We start from the raw sequence: 22,628 nt of genomic DNA on the forward strand, positions 1-22,628 counted from the left end.
CTGCGCTTCTTGAGCAAAGGGCTTAGGACTATGTTCCCAGCTCAGGTACAACCCTCGCTCTACCAGCAGGGGATTCTTGGCCCAGTCCTAAGACTTCCTATCCAAACTGCCTCAAACTCTGGGCCAACAGGTGCCTTGGTGACATGCCTATAGACATGAGTCCAGCTTACCTGGAGCTGATGGACCAGCTTGGTGGCTTGTTCGGGCGTCTGAAATTCTTGGGGTACCCTGGTGATGGGGTGTGTAGGAGGTGGGTCCTTGGCCGGGCAGGTTTCTCCACTGCTCAACAGTACCTCCTGCACAATCTCAGCCGGTGACTTGAAGATCAGCGGCCTGGCAGGGCCCTGAGGCTGCCCGCTGTAGCTCCTGGCCTTGGGAGGGTGGTAGCTCTCATCTTTGGGGAACCTTACGCGGGGTCCCACCTTGGAAAAATCAGGGAGCGGGTAGTTCAGCTGCCCCCGCCCATACTTGGAGGCATCAGAAGATGAGTGACCAGCCAGAGTGGCTCCCTGCCTGGGTGGTAGCCTGTCTTGTCGGCCTGGCCTAGGTGGATTCAGGGGGCTGATGGAGCCAGTGAATCGAGAAGGGAGTGGCTTAGGGGATGCCCGTGTCCGTTTCCAGGCTTGGTCCCCCAACTGAGGGCAGGAGAAGTTGGTACTTTCTTTCCACTTATCTGCCGGACACTGGAGACTTTGGGCCTGGGGTACTGAGGAGTCCTGGAATTCCGTGGGGGTTGCCGGAGCAACACTTCCTCCAGTTCTGGTGTCTGGGTTTAGGAGGTGGTGGCTGGAGCTCTGTGGTAAGGTTTCTGCCAGCGCGACGGGCTGGGGGACATCAGTTTCTCCTTCCCAGGTAGAATCAAGGTTATCATTAGGGTGGTCGAGGCTCACGGTCCCACTGCTCCAGGACCTTGCAGAGCTGAGGTCAACAGTTGGGTTGTCCTCAGAATGTTCTGGAAGTTTGTCTCCACTGGCTTGTTTGCCAGAGGCCACCCAGCCCATGTCCTGACCCCACTCCAGAGCGCTGGGGCTGGTATTTCCATTGTCCCCTGAGCTGAGACCAGTCTCATACTCCAATCTTGGGGAGCTCTCTCCAGCTCCCCCCACCTCAGGATCTCCAAGGGCTTCCTCCGGATCCTCTTCAGTCATGGCCAGGTGAGGATCCTGCTGGGGGAGCCAGTTGAGAGGCAAGTTGGAACTTTCTGGGCTGTCCACATCCTCTGCTTCAAACTCTGGAAAGACAGGTCATTGCTCAGGATATACCAGGTCTGGAGTCACTGTGTATCATTACCAGAGTCATTTCACCCCTCTGGGCTTTCATTTCCTCATCCTGTGGTGACGGCAAGAATCCCAGTGATCCCCCCCAATATGGCCAAGTACTTACCTAGCACCTCCTCTAGTTGTCTCCAGCCCTCCAAACCTGATCCTCAAACCTGGTAGCCCCTCAGTATTTCCTGTCTCAGCAAATGGAAACACCATTCCATCCAGTTGCACAAGCCAGAACCTTGGGCAGCACCTTGGCCACCACCCCACCACCCCCTCACCTCCACCCAATCCCCATAATCCATTCTGTCCCCTGATCCTGTCATGATCACCTACAGAGCTCTCAAACTCACCTAATGCTCTTAGTCCTGCACTACCTTTGCTCGAGCCAGCATCCTCTCTTGCCTGGACTATTGCCTTCATCCTCTATCTGATGACTCAGCATTATCTTCCTGTTCCCAGGACAGAGTATGGTCCTAAGATCCGGGTTTCCATACCCCGTTAGCTCTCCTAAATCCATCTCTTTCCTATGGTCCCCCTCAGTCTCTCCCTGCTCTACCCATGCCACATTGCTCCAACCACAGGGCCTTTGCCCATGCTGATCTCTCTGCCAGGGTCCTCTCTCCCTCCCTTTGCCTAGTTAACTCCTAACTGTCCTTCAGGCATTAGCTCAACCTTGACTTTATCAGGGAAATCTCAGATCTCCTAACTAGGTCAGATTCTCCCTTCTACAGGTTTTCATAAGACTGAATACCTCTACTTTGAAACACTTATCATAGCCCCTGTTTTCCATTTGTTTTCATGATCATTTCATTAATATTTGTCTCCCCCACTACACTGTAATCTCCATGAGGGCAAGGATACCCTCTGGTTTTGTTTACTATTGTATATGCAGAGTAGGTGCTCAATATTTGTTGACTGAATGGAAGGAAGGAAAGAAGCAAGGGAGGGAGGACAATATGGTCAAAAAATATCCATCCACCCATCCATTCACTATCCTTCCAACCCCGTACCCATCCAACACCTGTTCACCCATTGATCCAACCATCCACCCATCCATCTATCCATCCATCTGTCGACCACCCACTCACCTATCCGTCACCCACTCACCCATCTATACATCCAACTATCCACCCATCTCTCCCTTCCTCTATCTACCCACCTATCCACCCACCCACTTACCGACCTAGCCATCCATCTCTCCATCCACCCATCCATCTATCTATCCACCTATTCACCACCCACTCATCTATCCATCACCCACTCACCCATCCATTACCCACCCACCCATTCATGCATATATCTATGCATCATCCATGCAGTCAATGTTTATTGAGCACCTACTTTGTCCTAGAACCTATGTCAGCCTCTGGGATAGATCCAAAGTTTCATGAGACACAGTCTGGGACCATCAAACACAGACTCTCCGCTCTGGGCAGATACACCTTTGTCATCACCCTTGTATCACTCTCTGCTCCCATGTGGCCTTTCCCCTGGCACCTCTACATCCTTCAACTCCTTCAGCAAGTCTCTCTTCTTTACAGCAGCACACGTGAAGCCCAGAGAGGTTAAGTAACTTGCCAAAGATCATGCAGTGGCTCACAGCAATCCTGGACTTGGGACCAGGGTTCCAGCCATGCTGGCGAGTTAGTCTCTGCAGCTGGGCGTCAGGCAGCATGGTGAGGAAAACAGGCTTTGGAGCCAGGGATCCCTGGGTTCAATCTTGGCCCCTCTGATCCCTTCCTGGGGCCCATGGGCAAGTTGCTGCCCTCTTTGGCAACCCTTACTTGGACTGGAGGCTCACCTCTCATACCTGGCAGAAGATGGTGAGGAGAGAAGGAAACACGGCTTGCACCCTGCTCAGCCCTGCGCCTGGCACACAGTAAGGGCAAAGGACATTGGCAGTGGCTATTATGTCATAGCAAGGGGTTACCATGTGACCTTAGGAAGGGATACGTCTGCCCTCTCCTCCCAGTGTATGTCAGTCACCTCTCCCTGACAGGCTGGAAGTGGCTCCTGAGTGGGTAGCTGTGAGCAAGCAGACCCGGCATAAAGAACTTTGGGTCATGGCACAATCTGCTTCCAGTTTACTGCCTTCGCCACGATGCCCGGGGGCCTGCCCGATGCACAGAATCTGAAGTCAGGGCATTTCGTGTTCATGTTGTAAGCGCAACTGGCACCACATTACCAAGCTCGTGCTATTCTCAGTGGTATTACTGCTCCCATTTCACAGATGGGCAAACCAAGATTCAGAGACAAGGGACTTCTCAGCAAAACTAGGAATTTAGTCTGAGATGGGCTCCATGCAAAGGAAACCCTCATTTTAGAAAACAAGGCATGGCCGCATTGTCATTGCTAATTGGGATTTTTAGAAAATCTTAAAACTGGGCATAACCCTGGGACCAAGCAGTTTAAATGACCAAGGTTATTATCAAATCACATGTGCAAAGATGTACTAATGATATTCATCTCTGTATTATCTATAATAGCAAGAGATTGGGCCCCAGATTACAGACTATCCACCCCATGGAATTGCTTTGCATGCATTAGGAATGACTTGTGGAGGGACATACGACGAACTGGGAAGATGTTCATGTCTATTAAGTTACAAAAAAGCAGGTTATCCTAGCGTTCGTAGAGTACTGTTCCATATGCATATTACATTTGCATATTTATAAGGAAAAGAGCAGTTATCTGGATAATAAGTAATTTTTCTCTTTCGCTTATATTTGCCGATTTTTCTGCAATGAACATTACAACTTATGTAATTCAAATCATTTAAAATTTTAAATTATAGGCTTTATGGATTTTAATTTTAAAAAATCGCCAAAACACCCTCCACTCCCCACCTCCCACCAGAAGGTGGGATGGTCAGGGGGCACCCTGTGGGGTGGGGTTGGGGGGTCAGTCTTACCCTCTCCTGCAGACTCTCCCGATTCAGAATCCTGGCGTTCAGCGGCCCGTGGGTCCGGGTCCCACTCCAGTGGCTGAAGGCGCTGCTGGGCCAGCCGGAAGTCCTCCAGGAGCTCGGGGCTGGTGGCATTGGGAAAGGCCACCTCTTTTCCCCCGCTCCCCTCGGCATCCTTTTCCTCTTCGGCCCAGGCCCAGCGCCGCCGCTGGGGCCCCCTCCCCAGGCCCAGCTCGGCCCAGTGCACCTCTGTCCTGGAGCTGGCCATTGGGCCTAGCCTGCCCTTCACCTGGGCCACTTCATCTTCAGGAGACAGAGCTGTCACTGTGGGCTCCCAGGTCACCACCAGCTTCTCTCAGTACCAGCCATCCTGCCTGCCGCCTGTGGGGGACACAATCAAGGGACAGCCTTACTCCTCCAGTCCCCTCCCAGCTTCCGAGCAGGTTACCAGCAGGAACGCTGGAATCAGACAGGCCTGGGGCAGCTCCTGACTCCAACCCGAGGAAGCTGTGTGATCTTGGGTGAGTCACACCACCTTCATTTCCTTTAGCAAAACCAGGAGCCTAATTCTTCTCTCCCTCAAGACTTGTATAAATTACTTGAGATACAGGGTAAGGAGTAGGAGGCCGGCCCTGGCGAGAGTCCCTTGTGTGTTAGCGATTGTCACTGTGTCCCAGGCTCTGTGCATGAGCCCAGGAGGAAGCAGACAAACAGGCAGCGACTACCAACCAAGGTGAGCACGACAGGGAAGCACGGGGCGGGGGCTGGTGGGGGGGCACGGCCGGCCTAAGAAGGAGGCAAGGCTTAGTCCAGGAGCTACTTCCTCTGGGAACCTTCCCTGACCCCCCTCGGGTAAGAATGCAGACTCGGGGGGTGGGGGGGCGGCGGGTGAAAAGAACATTCCAGTCCTCCAAATAATTGAAAACAGGTACTCAAACCAACACCCATACACACGCGTTCAGAGCAGCTCTACTCGCAAAAGGCGAAAGGGGGAAATAGCCTGAATGCCGATCGACAGATGAGCGGATAAACACTGTGCGGGGTACACGCCATCGAAAGGAAAGAGGTCGTTGTACAACACTATACATATACTAAATGAATGGTTCCTTTTGAAATTGTTAATTTTATGGTATGTGAATTTCACCTAAATTAAAAAAAGAGAGAGAGGGAGAGAGAGAGAGAGCATGTCCAGGCAGGGGCGCCCCAGGCACCATGGCGGCAGGAGGGGGCGACACGGCATTGGTGTCCCCGACGGCTGTGGGGTTGGGGCAGGGCCTGGGGGCTCTGACAGCAGAGCGTGGGCAAGGAGAGGTGGTGGCCAGAGCCAGGAGGACCTCTCGGGTCCCCTTCAGTGCATCCCTCGCTCAGGACAGCACAACCAGGCTGCTGCTTAGAAGCTTCTCTCTGAAGGCTCAGGGAGAAGGAACCAGAAGAGAGAGTCTGGCTGCAGAGGGACCTTCTTCCTTCTACCCTCTCCTCCTTTCCCTCTTTTCCTTCGCTCTCTCTCATCTCCCGTCGCCTTTCTTTCCCAGCCCCGTGCCATGGCCAACACTCGCCAAGCGCCCAGCCGACGGAGCAGCGGCCTGGTCCCCCATAGTCGCTCCGGGTTAGCCCATACAAAAGCTTGACTCTGCAGGTGGGAAAACTGAGGCCCAGACAGCAGCAGGCTGGCGCCTGAAGCCACCCATCGGACAGGACAAGGCTGGGGTGACAGGTCACCTCACAGCCCAGGCCCGGGCTCTACCCCCCGTGCAGTGGACACAGTGGTCTATAATCCTAGGCCTCCCTGGAGGACAGACAGGTCTGTGTCCCTGCAGCCTCGTGAGCACTCGGGGCTTGGTCAGAGCCTTGATTTATACGGTTGAGAAAAGTCAGCAGGCAACTATTTCTGGATAGAAAGTTCCCCAGGGAACTTTCATCACAAGAAAGGCTACAGCCTTCTCAAGGGCTGGGGTAGGGACAGGGGAGGAATCACATTGCACGGCTTCTGGCTGCAGCCCCTGTGCCTGCAGCAGGCCTGGGGTGGAGGGGCTCATCCCCTCCCCCATACCCTGTCTTCCTCTCTCGCCCCAGAACTGCCCCCACATCACCCTGCGGGCCTCCCCACCACCCCTACCACAGATGCCTGCTCTGTGCCAGCCTGCGTGTTCTCCATCTGCCCTCACCCCAAACAGGGAAGCAGGTCACAGGAAAAGCCTGGCCTGGAGCAGTGACTTGGCCAAGATCACCGAGCTGGTGAGTGACAGAGCAAGATCTGAAACCATTCATTTGGGCCAGTAATCTCCCATTTTCTGTCATAACACTCATCAGAAACATATATTTGCTCTCATGCTCTCTCGCTCTACAGATATCTTGAGACCTTGACACAAATGCATCCTCATGCTGATGTATTAGAAAAAATACATGTATTAGGAAAAATATATCCAAAACAACTTTTTTTAAAAAGATGCAATAATAAATAAATCTTTTAAGGAGAAGCTCTAATCCTTGCTTCCCATATCCTCTGGGGGGCCTGCATCCCTCTCGGGAATCCCTGCCAGTGGGCCTTTAGCTTGAGTGTTCTTAAGAATTCTCTAAGAATGCAGGGACACCTGGGTGGCTCAGTTGGTTAAGCGTCTGCCTTCAGCTCAGGTCATGATCCCAGGGTTCTGGGATCGAGTCCTGCATCGCGCTCCTTGCTCAGCGAAGAGCATGCTTCTCGCTCTGCCTGCCATTCTCCCTGCTTGTGCTCGCTCTTTTTCTCTCTCCGACAAATAAGTAAATAAAATCTTTAAAAAAAAAAGTTCTCTAAGAATGCAGATTCCTAGGTCGACCCAGAGAGAACTAGACTCTGTGGCCCTGGGATAGGGCCCAGGAATCTGCATTAAGCAAATGCCCCAGGCAAGCCCCACCTTCTGGGGTGGACTAGGCCTTCTGGGCCCTGCTGCTTGGGGAGGTATGGGAGGTGCTAAGGGCCACTGCTTTTCTCTTCCTGAAATCACTGAGGAAGGGGCTGGGGAGGCATGCGGTTTTTTGACTTTTTAAAGGGCTTTTTTCTAGCCATGCCGCAAAGCCGGCTGCCCAATCACAGGGGCCCCTGGGTGCACAAAGAGGAACATCCTGTCTCCTGGGATGACTCAGTCCTCGCCGAAACCCAGTGAGAGGCAGAGGCGGCTGCGGTCACCAGCTGGAGTTGTGCACAGGCTCCCCAGGCCCTGAAGCCTGGGAGCCTCTCCTGAGCAAGGCTTCTGTCTTCTGTGCAAGCCACAGCCCTCAGGGCCACCGAGCCTGGGCCCAGCCAGCCAGTCAGCGGGTCAGTCAACAAACACACTCAGGTGCCAACCTCAGGACACGCCCTCGCTGGGCGGCCGAGAAAGAGAGGTCACTGGGTATGTAGAGACCAGGTTCCAGGTTTGGTGTTCTTGCTTCATCGTCAACGGCTGTGCTGAACCTCCCCTCACCGGAAGATGGGGGAAGCACGACCTGCTCTGGCTTCTGCAAGGAGTTACTGCCCCGTGAGCATGGGCTGGGTGGTAGCTGAATGAACTTTGAGCTTCCTGGTTGACCATGGCTCCCGAGGGCAACAGCTTCACAACTGTTAACTCCCTCCTCCATCCTGAGGACCCACCACAGAGTCACAAAGATGTATATTGAACACCCAGTGGGTGCAAATTAACTTTAAAACACCTATGACTTTCTGCTGTGTGCCAAGCACTCTAGAAGACACAAGGAATACTGAAATGGGCCAAAGTGTCCCAAAGTTTCAACTTGGGGGGGTCGGTAACAATATAGAGGGTTATATGAAGGAAGCATTAAGCTGGGCAAAGAGGATTTGGGGGAGAAGAATGGGGAAAGGCAAAGGGAAGAGCATAGGCAAAGGCACGGAGGTCTGAACCTATGAACAGAACTTGACGGACAGCTACGGGCAGGGGCTCTTGAATGGCAGTCAAAGGCTGGGTTTCTCCTGAAAGGCAGTGGGGTTGGGTGAAGGCTCTAGCCATATGAACTGGGGGCTGAACCCAAAAAAGTCCTGTGAGCACTAAATTCCCCCAGGCACTGGATTGTCAGGTTCAGGGTCCCTGCCTTGAGGAACCCGCCCAGGGAAGCACCGACTACTCCCTCCTCCTTTTGTATGGCTCCTCTCTCCCCACCATTGGCCCTGTCCCCGGCTCTCTCAAGGGACTACGAGCCCCTTCTGGTCTCTTTCTCCGGTTCCCGAGTGGGTCTGCCCCCGCCCCCTAGGGCTTCTCTGCCCCCCTCAGCCGCTCCAAAATGAGGACCCTTGTCTTTGTGGCTCCATCTCTCAGGTTGTCCTATGCCAGCTACAGCCATGGAGCCTGGCTTCGTCTCCCCAGGCCTTCTGAAACCCCTTCCAGTCCAGCCAGGGCTGTGCAGGGGGCCCCCCTCCCCGCTCCCGCCTCGACCCTGACATCTCCCAGATGAGAAAACGGAGTCGTAGAGAGGTGGCTGGCTCTCACAAGACCTGGTGGACAGGAAGTGTGGCCCGGGGATTCAAACCCAGGGACCATGACTCTGAAACCAAGTCCATCAGACTTATGGGAAGGACGTGAGGAAGGGGAAGGAAGACTCCCCATAGCAAGTGTCTGGGCCCCTCCAAAAAGGCTGAGCTCAGAGCCCCAAACTCGGCTGCCCTCCCTGAGCAGCTGGCTGGGCACAGACCTAACTGTGCTCAAGGGGTTCCCGCCAAAAACTAGTCCTTTGAGGAGGCCCCAGCCGCTCTCCCCTCCGGATGTGCCCCCTCCTGCCCCCAGCTGTCTCCCAACATCAGAGGCCGAGGAGAAAGAGGGCAGGTGCCCTGGCTGCTGCGGGCTCTAGTCCTGCTGGCCTGAAGAGCTCCCCTCAGGGCCCTTACATGTGGCAGAGGGGGCCGCTCTTTAGTGGGGACCCCCCCTCCGCTGCCTCCTGGCCTGCCCCTCATCCGAGCATCATCTCGATGCAGTCTGAGGACCAACTCTCTGTGTGCCGAGGAGGACGCCGCAGGCCCAGAGAGGGACCAGCGCGTGCCCACCTTCATAGAGATCAGAATCAGAGCTCGGACTGGCATCCAGCACCCGGAAGCTCGATGAAATCCCCCAAAAAATCCACCCATGGCCCCGGGGGGCCAGACTCCCTAAGAGAAGTAGGAACAGCTGCTGAAGCTGGAACTTCCTGGCTGGGGGGCTCCAGGTGCCCTGACCGTCCCGGAGAGTCTGACAGGCCAGCCCAGAGGGACAGCGGCCTCCCCTGCCCGCCTCGCTCCCTTACCTCTCTTGGGCTCCAGCACCAGCCTGCCAGCCCAGGCTCAGGGTACCTGCCTGTGAGGTCTTTGTTCCAAACCTGGGCAGCCCCCTGCCTCCATGGCGCCCTGGCCCGCCTCCAGGCCGCTCTGCCGGCCCGAGCTCTTGCTCACACACAAGCATCGCTCCCCACCTCTCCCCGCCCCTGCTGCGGCTGAGGCCGCCTCGCCTGGGCAGGAAGCGCCCAGCCTGATTTCCTACAAGTGTGTGTCAGAAGGAGGGGGTTTGTCTGCGAGCAGCCTGAGAGTCAGCAGGAGGAGCTTAACCCCTTGCAGGCCCTCTGTGGGTCTGGCTGCGCAGGGAAGGACTCGCAGGGACTCCCAAACGTCAAGGATCGGGACCATCTGGGCCGAAGTACTGATTGAGGAGACTGAAGTCCAGGGAAGGTCAGAGGCTTGGCCAAAGTCACACAGCATGCTGAGCCTGGAAGGAGGCCTCCAGCAGCTTCGACCTTCTAGGAGCTTTTTTCTGCAGACTCTACCCTCTAAGGCATGGCCTGGGCTGAGGCCCCCTCCCTCACCAGGCCTGGGTGCCCATCTGCACAATGGGAGCTCAGACCGGATGCTTCCAGCTCTTTCTATCCTGTCTGCCATCGTGAAACCCAGCATCTTAGGGAGGCTGCACCAATCCCTGCTGTCCCACCCACTGTCCTCACCCCAAGCTGGTCCTGTAGCTCCTGGGGGATTTTGTAGGCACCACCGGAGCTGGGCGTGAATGCCTGAGGAGCTGAATTTCTCCTGTTTTCCCCAGGACTTATCAGAGGGCAAGCTACCTTTTCCCAAGCTTCCCTCATCCCATTCATTCATTGGACAGGTACTTGCTGACTACTCTGCTGGGTGCTTGTCAAGGTGTTGGGAACATGGCAAGGCACAAGATAGGCCGAGTTCTTGCTCCACTCTCAACAGAACACAGGACAATAAAACAAACGTGGAGAGAGGTAGGGACAAGACCCACAAGGGTGGGATGGAGTGGTGATCCATATCCCAGGCTGCTTTTTGTGATCCTGACGCCTGAGGCTCACCCAGACCAACAGTCTCTGGGCATTAGCAACTTTAAAGTATCCCAGATGACTGGGATGTGTGGCCCAGGTCGAGAATCTGTGGGTCAGAGAGTAGCAGGTTGGGGAGGAGGGTTTGGGGATGGCTAGGAAGGTCTCTGCGGGAAGGTGACATTCGAACAAGGGACAGAAGGAAGAGAGGGGCAGGAGCAAGCCCCAGCAAGAGCCGGCAGCAGTCTTCTGGAAGGGCAAGTGCAAAGGGCAAGGTGGGAACCTGCTGGGCCTTCCCTGAGAACAGCAAGGCTGTGTACCCAGAGCAGAGTGAGCCAAAGGGAAGAGGCAGGAGCAGGGGTGGAGGGGCAGGCTCAGGGTCTGGGTCCCCTTCTCCCCGCCATGTATGCAACTCCTCACATTGGCCCTGTGGGGGATCCAGGGGATCTGATTCAGGAAACAAAAAGAAAAAGGAAAAACTCTGGCCTCTGTATTGTCCAAAAAGCCCTCCAGGCAATTCTGACGAGCAGCCAGGTTTGGGAACCAGCAGTGTAGGAGAGGAAAATGGATCCTGAGTCAGTGTAGACCTGGGTCCCAATCCCAGCCCCACCTCTTGCTAGCTCTGTGGCCTTGGAGGCTTCACGGCTCTAAGGCTTTCTTCATCTGTAACACTGGGTAAGAAGGGTAGCCATCCCACAGGGCTGCTGCCTGATTCCATGAGGTCACACCTGCACCGTGCAGAGCTGGGGGCCCGGAACATGCGTGAACGAGTGAACAGTCTTTCTCAAGGTCAGCTTGTGAGTATCTGTCAAAGCCAGGGCTGGAACCAGGTGCCCTCATCAAACAGTCAACTCATCCCCCCCGCCGCCACCTCCTTGCCTTCTACCCACATCTGGGTGGCGAGGCTCTACCCACAGCCCCCAGCCCAATGTGGAGCAGAGCCAAACCCTGAGGAGGCCCTTCCCTGCCAGCTCTGGTGACCATGTGGGCCATTGTGCAAGGGGCGGGCTCCCCTGACGGGCCTGTCACTCACTCACCCTCCCTCCCTGGTCATTAACCCAGGCAGCACCACCATCAACCCGTCAACGCCAGGTGGCTGCCACTGCCCGGCACGCCCCACGGCCCCTGGATCACCCCAAACCCATCTTAGGGGCAGCCACCTAACACCAAGGAAGACAGCCTCCCAAGCATCTCCTTGCCCCCTGCCCCCCAAGCCTTACCAACCCTACTTAACCAAAGCAAGGCGTCCCAAAGTGACCGTAGGACATCGCCGCCCTCCAAACCCACCCCTCCATAGTTTGGCCCATCTCTTGCCCAGGTGTGCAAGCCACAAGCGACCGTCATTCTGGACCTTTCCCTCTCCCTTACACCCCACAACAATCCATCACCAACTCCATAATATCACCAGAACCTGCCCGACCTCTGCATCCACGCATGGCTCCTGCAACAGCCTCTCCTGAGAAGCTCTGAGGTCCCTCCAGTCCATTCCTCACACTGCCCCACAAGGATGGTTCCAAAACAGAAGCGTGCAAACATGGTCCACCTGGGCTTAACACCCTCCGATCCTGCCCACTGCTCTGAGAAGGACAGTGAAGAAGGCGCTGCTCCAGCTTCTCCCCCACTCTCCACCCTCCTCAGGGTGCTCCCTGCTGTTCCTAGGACAAATGCATGGTGCTCCTCTCATTACCCAACCCCACTTCTCCTTGGGAACTTCCAGGCGACCTGTAGATCTCACCCCAAGGGCCCTCCTCGGGGATCGTTTGGGAATTAGACCTTGGGTCTTTCTGGCAATTGGGAGCTCTAAAGCGTTCACCATTATACTCCCAGTGCCCAGCAACAGCGCTTGCCACACCGTAGAAGCACAGTAAATACATGCTGGATCATCTACTGATGCTAGCCAGTCACCCAAGCCTGGCTGGGTGACAGGCAGGCTCGTGTGACGTCCCCATTTTACAGGTGGGTAAACAGAGGCCCTGAGAGCCCGAGAGACTTGCCTGCAGTCACAAAGCTGGGGAGTGCCAGTGGAGATTGAAGCATACAAAGATCCGCCTCTTAACAACAATGCTCACACCATGGCGGCCTGCAGAGATGATTAATATCTGTGCATGATAAAATTGGGAGTGGAGCTTATTACCAACTAATTGCAAGTCACTAAGCCAATGTTCTACCTCGATAATGAAGCTCCGGTTCCACACAGAGCCTTTCAGGGGCTTTTCTAAACTGCTTGCTTGTCCTTGCACCAGATGCTTTAAGAATAGCCTTGGGAAGTGGGCAGGACAGGAGTGTGATCGCGTTTACAGGTAAGGAAACTGAGGCCCAGAGATGCGGAAGGGATTAGTTCCCGGTCACCCGACAAAATGAAAACAAACAACAACAAAACCCAGGTTTGAGTACTTTTACCAGAAACACGCCCACATCCTGCTGCATTCGCAAACCCTGCCTTTCTGACCGCAGAGGCCCTGTGAGCCTCCGGCCACTCCTTCTCTCTAGCCCCTGGGTCCTGACGCTCTCGCACGGTAACAGCATCCTCACCCTCTCTCCCTCTGCCCACCACTCAGCCATCCCCTCCGGCCTCCCTCCACATTCCCTCTTGAGCCCCACCTAAGTGCCCGGCATGGTAACCAGAATGGAAGGTAGGTCAGCCTTTCTTCAAGCCTTCTGGTGCAGCCCAGCACATGGCCCGGGACCGAGGATGGGCACTGCTTTTTGGCATGATGTGCCCTGAACACAACATCCTGGGGCCCAGGGGTCAAAGGGGCCCATGAGGCTACCCAGCCATCAGGGGAGAGAATAGCAGCTCCCTTCCTTGGGAAAAGAAATGAAAACCCTCTCTAAGGTCACCCACTCCTTCTGGCCCATGTTGCTAATTTTACCCTGTAGTTAAAATCCACAGGGAATCTGGGGGCAGGGGCCAGGTGAGGATTGCAGAGCCGGCCAAGAAGAACTGGGGAAGTGGAGACCCAAGTTATAGCCTGAGTGATAATGAACACGTGCCTTCCCCGCTCTTAGCTTGGGAACCTTGGGGCTTAATGAGATGATCTCTGAGGTGATCAGAAATGACCTTCTAGCACTAAATCTCCTGGGTTCTTGGATTCCACTTGCCAACACAGGTAGAAATGCCAGGGTGATGGGAGGCTACAGGGTACAGGGGTTTATGGAACGTGTGCTTCGTGGGCAGAGACCTCCAGGTTCTCTTTGAAAGCTGTGTGGCCTTGGGCAAGCAACTTAACCTCTCTGAACCCAGATTTTTTTTCCCATAAAATGAGGGGTAATACTGACTTCACAGAATCATTGGGATGATAAATGAGACTACGTACCTGAAGTCCTGGCCCATGGCCCAGCTGGCTCAGAGCTCATGAATAAATGACTTTGGCCAGATCTGTGAAACACCCATATGGCCTTCTCCCTGAAGGACCGAGTTTAATTTTCCTGGCTCTGGAGCCTCCCTAATATCAGTCACAGCCTTCGCTCTGGGTCTTGCACAGAAAAAGGGATGGCTAGCTCTCCCAAGTGGAGAGAAATGCTGCCATTTCCCTGTGACCCTCTTCCCTGTGGCCTCCAAACGATTCCAGGGGTCACCAATCCAGATTGACATCGTGTCTGCAGCCTGAATAGGGAAGGAGGGGAGGAGGCAGGCCTTCCTCAGCCAACCAAAACATGGGTCACGAGGAGAATGTGGCCATATGGAGGAAAACACACACATGCACACACACTTGCACACAGACACCCACACTGTTAAATTCATGCTCCATGAAAAGAGTCCAATGTCAAAAAAAATGCCTATGTACCAGGAATGCACTGCTAACATTAAAGTAAATTTTATTGTGCACCTATTATGTAAGGCCTTTCCATGGATTCGGATGTCATTATTTAATCCCTGTGCCAATCCAAGGATGCAGGATTTAGTATCCCCATTTCACAGGAGAGGAAGCTGGCTTTGAACCAAGCTGTCTGAATCCAGACAGTACGGTCTTCATCATTTGCGACTGAACCTTGCAGTACGTGAAAAGATTGAAAGCAATCTCAGTGTCCAGTAACAGGAGATCATGGAAATAAATCATGATAGTTCCACTCAAAGGCATTTATTTATTTATGCAGCTATTGTTAGTCTTACTGTGGCAGAAGATGCCGTCATGTAAAAAAGTGTGATATGCTGAGTGAATAAGCCAGTTATAAAATATCTCTAGCCAGTTTGAACCCCTTCAAGAAGAAATGAAACAGTAAAATAGGGAGGAAGAGAAGGAACTGAGGGAGGAAGGGAGAAGGGAGGCGAGAGATGCTCCCAAATGTTTACAGTAATTAGTAGCAAGCAGTACAATTATAGCAAGTTTACTTTTTTGTTACAGTGTATTTTCTAAAAATAACAGTTGCTCTACAAAAAAGAGTAAAATGAATATCTACTATTCTTTTTTTTAAGATCCTGATTTTTTAGAAAGATTTTATTTATTTATTTGAGGAGCGGTGAGAGCACATGAGCAGGGGGAAGGGCAGAGGGAATCTCAAGCAGAATCTCAAGCAGACTCCTAACTGAGCTTGGAGCCCGACATGAGGCTCAATCTCACCACCCTGAGATCATGACCTGAGCTGAAATTATGAGTCAGCAGCTTAACTAACTGAGCCATCCAGGAGCCCCAAGTATTTACTATTCTTAAAAAAACAACAACAAGCAAAATAAACAAAAGCCCCCACTGCACACCTGTGTAGTGTTTCATTCTGACGAGACCTTGGGCATGCCCCGCCTCAGTTTCCCTGCCTGTGCAAGTCAGGAAGAGTGGGTAGGCCCTTTGAGGCCCTTTGGAGCGCTGACACTCTGTGACATTCTGTAATTCCTTTCCCACGCTTTCTCTCTTCGTCTTTCCAAACTCTGATACTATGTGCTCTTTTCTGCACATACAGCCATTATGCAACATGTGGGAACATACGAAAAATCACAAAAGGGAAAGGAAGTGATCTTAGCCTTAGCCACGCTTCACATTTTGGGGTACAGCATGTGTTGTCTGCTTGGATCCTCATAGTCAGGCATTTAACAGATGAGGAAAGGCCCAGAGAGGTTATACAACTTGCCCAGAGTCACACAGCACATTACCGGCAGAGTTGGATCTGCACCCACAAGTAAAGCATTATCCTCCAAATGAATCCTTGACCTAGGGGGACTGAGTGCAGCCTCCTGGCCCCTGAGGCCCTTCCTGGTCCTTGGTCCTTGGCTGTGGACTCCAGACTCCGAGAAGACTGCCTCTCCCCCAGAACAGGGAATGCTGGGAAGCGTCCAGGGGCTGGTGGGGGGACCAGGCCTGGGAGCCAGGGGTCGCTCTTGACAACCGAACTGGCATTTGGCCGGCACTTGGCGGGCACTTGGCCAGGAGTCAGGATTGGAATGAAGGAGGGACCCAGGAATTAAAAATGTAAGGGGTTGAGGCAGAAAGGCCTGGGTCCCGATCTGGTAGCTCGTCTAAACCCCTCTGATAGCCTCATCACCAGAAGGTAACACTTTCCTCAGGGGTGTGCCTGTAAAGTAAGGGGACAATGTGCCCACACCGCGCACTTGCGCGCATGCGCGCACACAGGAGGTACTCAGAAAACACAGGAGGGGCGCTGTGAGCCTCCTCCTGGCTCCCAGGTCATCCTGTGCCTCTTCCCAGCCGCTCCGCCCCTGGCTCAGCCTCCCCTCCCTTGGGCACAAGCTGCTGGATAAATCTTCCCAGAGCATCATTCTGGTCAAGCCTTTCCCTGCTTAAAGAACACTGATGGCTGTTGTCACTTTCAGGTTCAAGGCCGGACACTTTGGCCCGGAATTCAGGCTCACACTGACCTGCTCCCAAGTCGGACAGCAGCTGCACTGCACGACTCACATGACGGACTAGGAGCCTCCTCTCACAAGGGTTTCCTTCCCCAAATCCCACACTTCGGGGGAGCTACCGTGGGGTGTGGGCCTTCTGGCCCGGCACCCCTGGGGCCTGCTGCAGTGTCAGAAACCCTCCACCTCCTGCTGCCATGCACAGCAATGCTGGCCTTCCAGCCCACAACACCCTTCACATGCAGCTCTCTTAAAAAAAAAAAAGAAAAGGAAAGGAAATGCCCGACTTGTGGCTTGATTTGCTGACTTCCATAGTGTAAATGCCCGTCTGATGGCCAATTTCAAGCTACCAATGTGATATTCACTAGCACAGCCCTGGAAAGAGATGCACACAATCAGCTCTCACAAGATGACGCACCCCAAAGTAAGGACCAACTAACCCCCATGAAAAGCTGTGTGGCCTCAGGTGAGTGACTTAAACTCTCTGAACCTCGGGCTTCTCTGTAAAATGAGGACAATAACAGCACCCACTTCGTGGCAACAATGTGAACACTAAGTGCTAGGACCTAGGAGATCAAGGACAGTGCACGGAACACCTGCTATGTGCAGGGCTCTGTACTGGGCACCCGGAAGGTGACTGGTGACAAAAACTCCTGCCCTCCCAGACCTCAGTCACTGCAGTAAAACCCTGGGCGCCGTGGCTAGAATACAGCAAGCAACAACCAATAACTGGTGTCAATGTTATTGAAACTTCCTTTCTCTGGGCCTGAGATTCCTCCTCTCCAAACTTGGAATGTGGGCTGAATGAAACTTTCTATGATTCCACGTCACTTCAGCCTTAAAGCCGCACTCGAGTGGGTGTTACCACGCCCATTTTACAGAGGGGAAAACTGAGGAGTTCAGAACGCACGCTGGGCTGGGGATTCAAACCAAGGTCTTCTAACTCCCGATCCCCAGATCTGTCCCACCTCCCAGGACTGAGGAAACATAAAAAGGACCCGGCATTTGCCTGGGGATTCAGCTGGATGCTTTAAAAAGACTTTCTTTCCCCCCTCCTGGGGGTAAATTGAAATGTCCTTGGCAGGCACCAGTTTCCAAAATACGCTCTCAGCATGACAGCGCCAGTGCCCGGGAGCATCCCCAGCCTCCCTGCTAACCCCAACCATGGTGCCTCTCTGGCAGGATGTGCGGGCTGGTGGGAGCTGATGAAATCCCCTTGCAAGAAGGGCTCACATCACATGTTTCAAATGCAAACCACTGGACTTTGGGAGGCGAAGGCCCCACGTGGGCACCTTCTCCCTCCTGCAGAAGAACTGAGACCGCCTGTGAGAATAAACTCAAAAAGCACCCAAAACACCGTGGGGTCCATCCTCCTAAGCCAGACTTAGGCCCCCTCAAACAGAGGGGCAGAGATTCTGTTTTCTTGACAAAACAAAACCAACAGCCAAAAATTAAAACCCACCAACTCCAAAGGTGGTGCCTGGAAAATTCTCTTGGGAAGTCCCTGTAGGTGTCTAACCTCAGTCCTTCATGCTTTGGTTTCCACAGTTTCTTCTCCTTCTGTTCTAGAGGACAGAAACAATGTCTCTTTTCTCTGCAACCTGTCTCAGCAACTCTTCGCCGCTCCAAAATAGCCCGGGTTTGTTATCAACAACCTTCCTTTCCAACTTTATCACTGAGAAGTAGAAGCTTTTGAAACGTAGTTAATGATCCTCTCCAACCAGTCACGGCTTTCAACAAAAGCCGGCGAAAGGAACAGGGAAGAGTCTCGTCCAAGATCGCCCACCGCCCGCGCCAGCCCCATCACACTGGGGAGAGGCCGGCTCTGCGCCTGCCTTGCTGTGCGCTTCGGGCAAGACGCGCCCCTTCTCTGGGCCTCGGTCTCCCCATCTGTGTACCAAGAAAGGCTGGTCTGATTTCTCAGTCCGTTCCAGTTCCTACCACTGTCGGAGCTGCCCACCCTCACTGCTGGCCCTTGCTCTACCTCCGTCCCCTTGCCAAAAAGAGGAAAAGAAACTTGCGGTAGGCGTACGGGGAGGCTGTGCGGCTCCGAGTTGTCAGGCTACGCGGGTTGTTGCCGGGTGAACGAACCTCCCAGGACAGAGAAGTCCCACCTCCCCGGTAACCACAGCTACCCGGGCCACACCTCCAACCCAAACACAGCCCGAGGCCCCGCCAAGGACCACCCCCGGATTCCCTCGGGACCCCTCCCCGCCCAGAGACCAGCCCCAGCTGGAGAGAGAGAGAGAGGGAGAGAAAAAGCCAACGCCCCCATTGTGCGGAGGTGGAGACTGAGGCCGAAGGTGGGGACTGCGGAACCCCGCAGCCGGCGGGGTTAGGACTGGACACTAATCGCCGGTCCAGGGCTCCCTCCCATTCCGGGAGTGGCGGGTCTCCTTCCCGTGCGCGTGGGGTTTCCACGTGGGAGAGGCCGAAAGCAGCGCAGTCCCTATGGATCGGAGCCCGCCAGCGCTGTCCACTCTCCTCCCCATTCCCCAGACCGAGAAACTGAGACCCAGCGAAGGCCCGGCACCCGCCCGGGACCCACCGCGAGCCCCTCCCCGCGCCTCACCTGCTGGCTGTCGCCGCGCGCCGGTGGTTTCCTGGAGTTGAGCGGCAAACAAAGGCCTCCAATCCCGGCGCGGGGCGGGGCGGTGACTTTTTGCTTAATCCCCGAGGCGGGCCTGTGACGGGCGGGGAGGGCCCCCGGGAGGCGGGGCCTCGGGAAGCTCCACCAATCACAGAGAGGCGGTCGCGGGCGGCCCGCCCTCAGGGACTCGGACTCGGCCCCGGCGCTGAGAAGCTCACATCTGGGAGGTTCGTGTCCCTCCTGGAACCCGCCCCGGTGCATAAAGGAGTCTGAGGCCCAGAGCTAGGACATTTGTGCAAGGTCGCATGGAGCCACAGTGAGGAAGAAACCACAAACGTTCGTCGCTGAAACGGACTGCTCCGCAACAGTAATAAGAATCTTAATAATAAACTTTTCTTGAGTTCCTATGGGTCAAGAACTGTTGTAAGCTCTTCCTATGCTCTGTCCTCTCCTGTGAGGTAGGTAGGTGTGGGCGCTACCCTCCAAGTCTGTTCGAGTCCAAACCCCCATTAGCAAGCGGGAAAACCCAGGTCTCCAGAGGGACAAGAACTTGCCCGGAGTGCCGCGGGGAGTGCAGGACAGAAGAGCCGTTGTCCGCTGAGAGCTCACCCTGAAGGAAGGCGGTGTAAAGTGTCAACCTGACCTCGGCTCCCGCCCCAGTTCTGCCACTGAACTTCGGGTAAATGGGATCCCTAAGGCCAGCCTCACAGAGCTGCTGAGGGGAGGGGTAAAATAAACACAGAGCCAAGCCCAGAAGAAAGAAATCAATGGCACTCACTTCAAGAGCTCCTCCACCAACCCTATTTCACAAGGGGGTTGATAGGCCCCAAGACAGGAAGACTTTTCCCCCAGGGACCCGCGCCCCGTTGTGTTGCAGCCAGTTCTCTTGTCCTCCCGGCAGAATGCTCTTCCGCTTCCCCAGGGGGCCCGAGGCTCCTACAGGCACCCAGTAATAATCACAGGGGCACTTCTGTGCACTGGAAGTGTCATCTGTACCAGCAGCAAACATTTTAGCAAATCCTTATAATAACCTACAAGCTAGACGAATACTGTGCCCTCCATTTCAAAAATGGTGAAACTGAGGCTCAGAGAAGTTAAGTGACTTGCCCCAGATCACACAGCCAGGAAATAGTAGAGGTGGAATTTGATTGCAGATGTCAGACTCTGAAGCGTGGCCCCTTTGAGCGGGGTCTTGTTCTCTATGCTTGTACTCCTCACATTGGGCTCTTCTATCCCTCACGCTGTTTTCTCCCAAGCAGAGCGAGCTCCAGGTAATCTGAAGGCCAACTCAGCCCTTGCTTGGGCAGGCCCTGGCTCAGGCCAAAAACACATGCTCTTCCTGCCTTCTTGTCTAGCAACAGACCCTGAGATTCTCTAGCAATACCGTCCCCTCACCGCCCCCTGCCCTAATTCTGGCATCGTGAATAAAGACGTGAGGGCCACAGGTATGTGTGGCCAGGGTGGACCTCTGACCCCTCCCTCCTCCATTATTCAAAGTTGCCTTAACCCATGGTATGGGGTCCCTTCAGAAGACAGCAGGACACATGCTTGTCCTTGGCTTTATGATGTGGACTTCAAGCAGCCATGGGTCCAAATTTGGCCTCTACTACCCACTAGCTATGCAACTTTGGGCAAGAAACTTGACCTTTCTCAGCCCACTGGCAAAGGAATATTTTTAAAGTTTGTTTAAAATTCCACTGGGACGGGGACCCTAACGCCCAATGGGCCACAGCCCAGAGTAGGGCCCAAGAATTCTAGAAACGACAGCTCCAGAAACTCGTTCTTGCCCTGCTTTTTCAGAGTTCAGACATGGAGCAGTGGGCAGCAGCTGCTGGGAGCTTTCTTGTCTCCTGGAGTTGGACCCTGTGGAGAGTTGGCTGGTTCAAGGCACGGATGGTCACAAGGTCACAACCTGCCCAGAGTTCATAGAGTGGGTCAGCGGCTGGGCTGAAATTCACTGTGGGCTGGTGATAGACGAAAACCTCTCAGTTCAGAACAAGATGCACGAGGACTTGAGACTGCAAAAGGTGTGGCATTTCTAAGGCCAGAGGGCCCTTGGTTCACCGTCACCATCATCCCGACTGCCATGGTCTTCCCGGGGCTGACTCTAAGCCTGACTCTGAGCCTGGTGTGGGGGGCCCATGCCCAGCATCCCAACCTCCATCAGAGGCAAGTAGTCGTGGCCCCACTCCATTTGTTTCCTGGGGTAGTTGTAACAGATTATCCCCAGTTCATGGCTTCAAACAGCACTCATTTGTTCTCTTACAAAGAGAGGTCGAAGTCCAAAGTCAGTCTGTCCTCATGGTATCAGGAGGGCGGGTTCCTTCTGCAGGCTCTGAGGGGAGAATCTCTTTCCCTGACTTTTTCAGCATCTAGTAGCTGCCTGTATTCCTGGTCTGGTAGGTCCCTCCCTCCATCTTCAGAGCACATCCCAACCTCTACTTCCTTACCTGCAACACCAACACTTCCCTCCTCCCATCAAGTCTCCCTCTGTCTCCCTCTTACAAGGACCCTTGGGATTACATGGGGCCCGCCCACAAAATCCAGCTCAAACTCCCCATCTAAATGCCTTAATCCCATAGGCCAAGTCCCTTCGCCACAAAAGGGAACATCCACACATCGCAGGAACCTGGATACCTTTGAGGTCATTATTCAGTTTACCACAGCCATTTTCCCTGATGGGGAATTTGGGCCTAGAAAGGTGAGATCACTGGCCCCTGACCATGAAGGATTTGGCATCTGATGCCAGGAGATCTGGGGCCTGACAGCCAGGTGGGAGTTATTCCCTGCAGGGGTATTAGGACTGGGAAGGGGCATACAGAGTTCCTGCAGGAGAGGCTGGGGTTTCAGAGATAATGGCTGCTTCAGAGGTCAAGTGGAATCCTGGGCCCTGGCCTCAGGTCGTCTCCTTGGGCTGGGGAGAGGGCAGGGGCAGCTAAAAGCAAGATCTGGTGCAGGTCTGTGGAATCAGCTGCCCTAACCCACCTCTGGCTGACCTCTGAACACAGGGCTGCACAAAGCAGGACTTCTCAGAGTCTTCTTGTCCCAGAGAAACCCTGGGGTTGAAGGAAATGGGCCTGGGGGCTGTGCAGAAGACCATTTTGTGCCCCCCTCCCTTCTCTGCAACCCCCCCCCCACCCATGTGTTTTTGCCTCTAACACCCCCTGCCCTTGGCTCCTGGAACAGCTTGGCCTGCACAGGTGAAGAATGGGAATGTGATTGGGAATTTACTGCCTCTCTCCCCCTTCTCCTCCCCAGGCCTTATCCAAAGACTGACAGCACGAAAGCCCTGTCCCCTTGCCCTGAGTGGGGATGACTCTGGGCTCAATTAGACTCCAGAGCCCCCTGTGGGATCAGGTTGCAGCCACCCTCCAGGGACTTGCCCTGAAATCCCCCCCTGCTTGGCTTCCTCCCTTTCCCCATCCGGATTTCTCCACTCCCTACGGGTCTAACTAAAGCGTTGCCTTCATGAATCACCTGCATACGGTGACTCATCACAGAGTCCGATTCTGGGATCCCCCCTGAGGCAGGCCACCTCCCTGTGTCTGAAAACCTCCCTGCACATTGTGCATTCGGTCCCACGACACACCTGTGTGTTTTAATTTAAAAGTATTTTCTGTGAACGACCTTCAAGTAAGGTGCTCCAAGATGTGGGTGTGGCTCAGGTGCCCCCACATACCTGCTGTGTGTCCCACACGGAGCCGTGGGGGGCAGGGGGAGAGGCCGGTGGTGTGTGTTGCTCTGTTCTAACCCCCCTCCTCAGGTGGAGCAATCAAAACCCCAGCCACAAAGGCAGGCCACACAGCACGC

At 54.4% G+C, this 22,628-nt stretch overlaps 1 protein-coding gene across 2 annotated transcripts in view; it reads right to left on the reverse strand.

Annotated features, from left to right (window-relative positions):
* The window catches only part of AKNA (AT-hook transcription factor), a 52,614-nt gene extending 33,766 nt beyond the window's left edge, over window positions 1-18,848 (reverse strand). The window contains exons 1-3 of one of the 2 annotated variants that reach the window (XM_081803454.1): window positions 18,801-18,848; window positions 4,177-4,551; window positions 171-1,231 (exon numbers count right to left, since the gene is read on the reverse strand). In XM_081803454.1, the coding sequence (XP_081659580.1) occupies window positions 171-1,231; window positions 4,177-4,438 (1,323 nt within the window). In that variant the 5' untranslated portion in view covers window positions 4,439-4,551; window positions 18,801-18,848. Of the gene's footprint in view, window positions 1-170; window positions 1,232-4,176; window positions 4,552-9,414; window positions 9,634-18,800 lie in introns of those variants that run through there. The other variant, XM_081803453.1, reaches the window with a different exon arrangement.
* Between the last annotated feature and the right edge of the window lie 3,780 nt (window positions 18,849-22,628).

Source organism: Leptonychotes weddellii, chromosome 14, assembly GCF_054177405.1.
Source record: "Leptonychotes weddellii isolate Sample4059 chromosome 14, ASM5417740v2, whole genome shotgun sequence".
NCBI classification, from domain to species: Eukaryota; Metazoa; Chordata; class Mammalia; order Carnivora; family Phocidae; genus Leptonychotes; species Leptonychotes weddellii.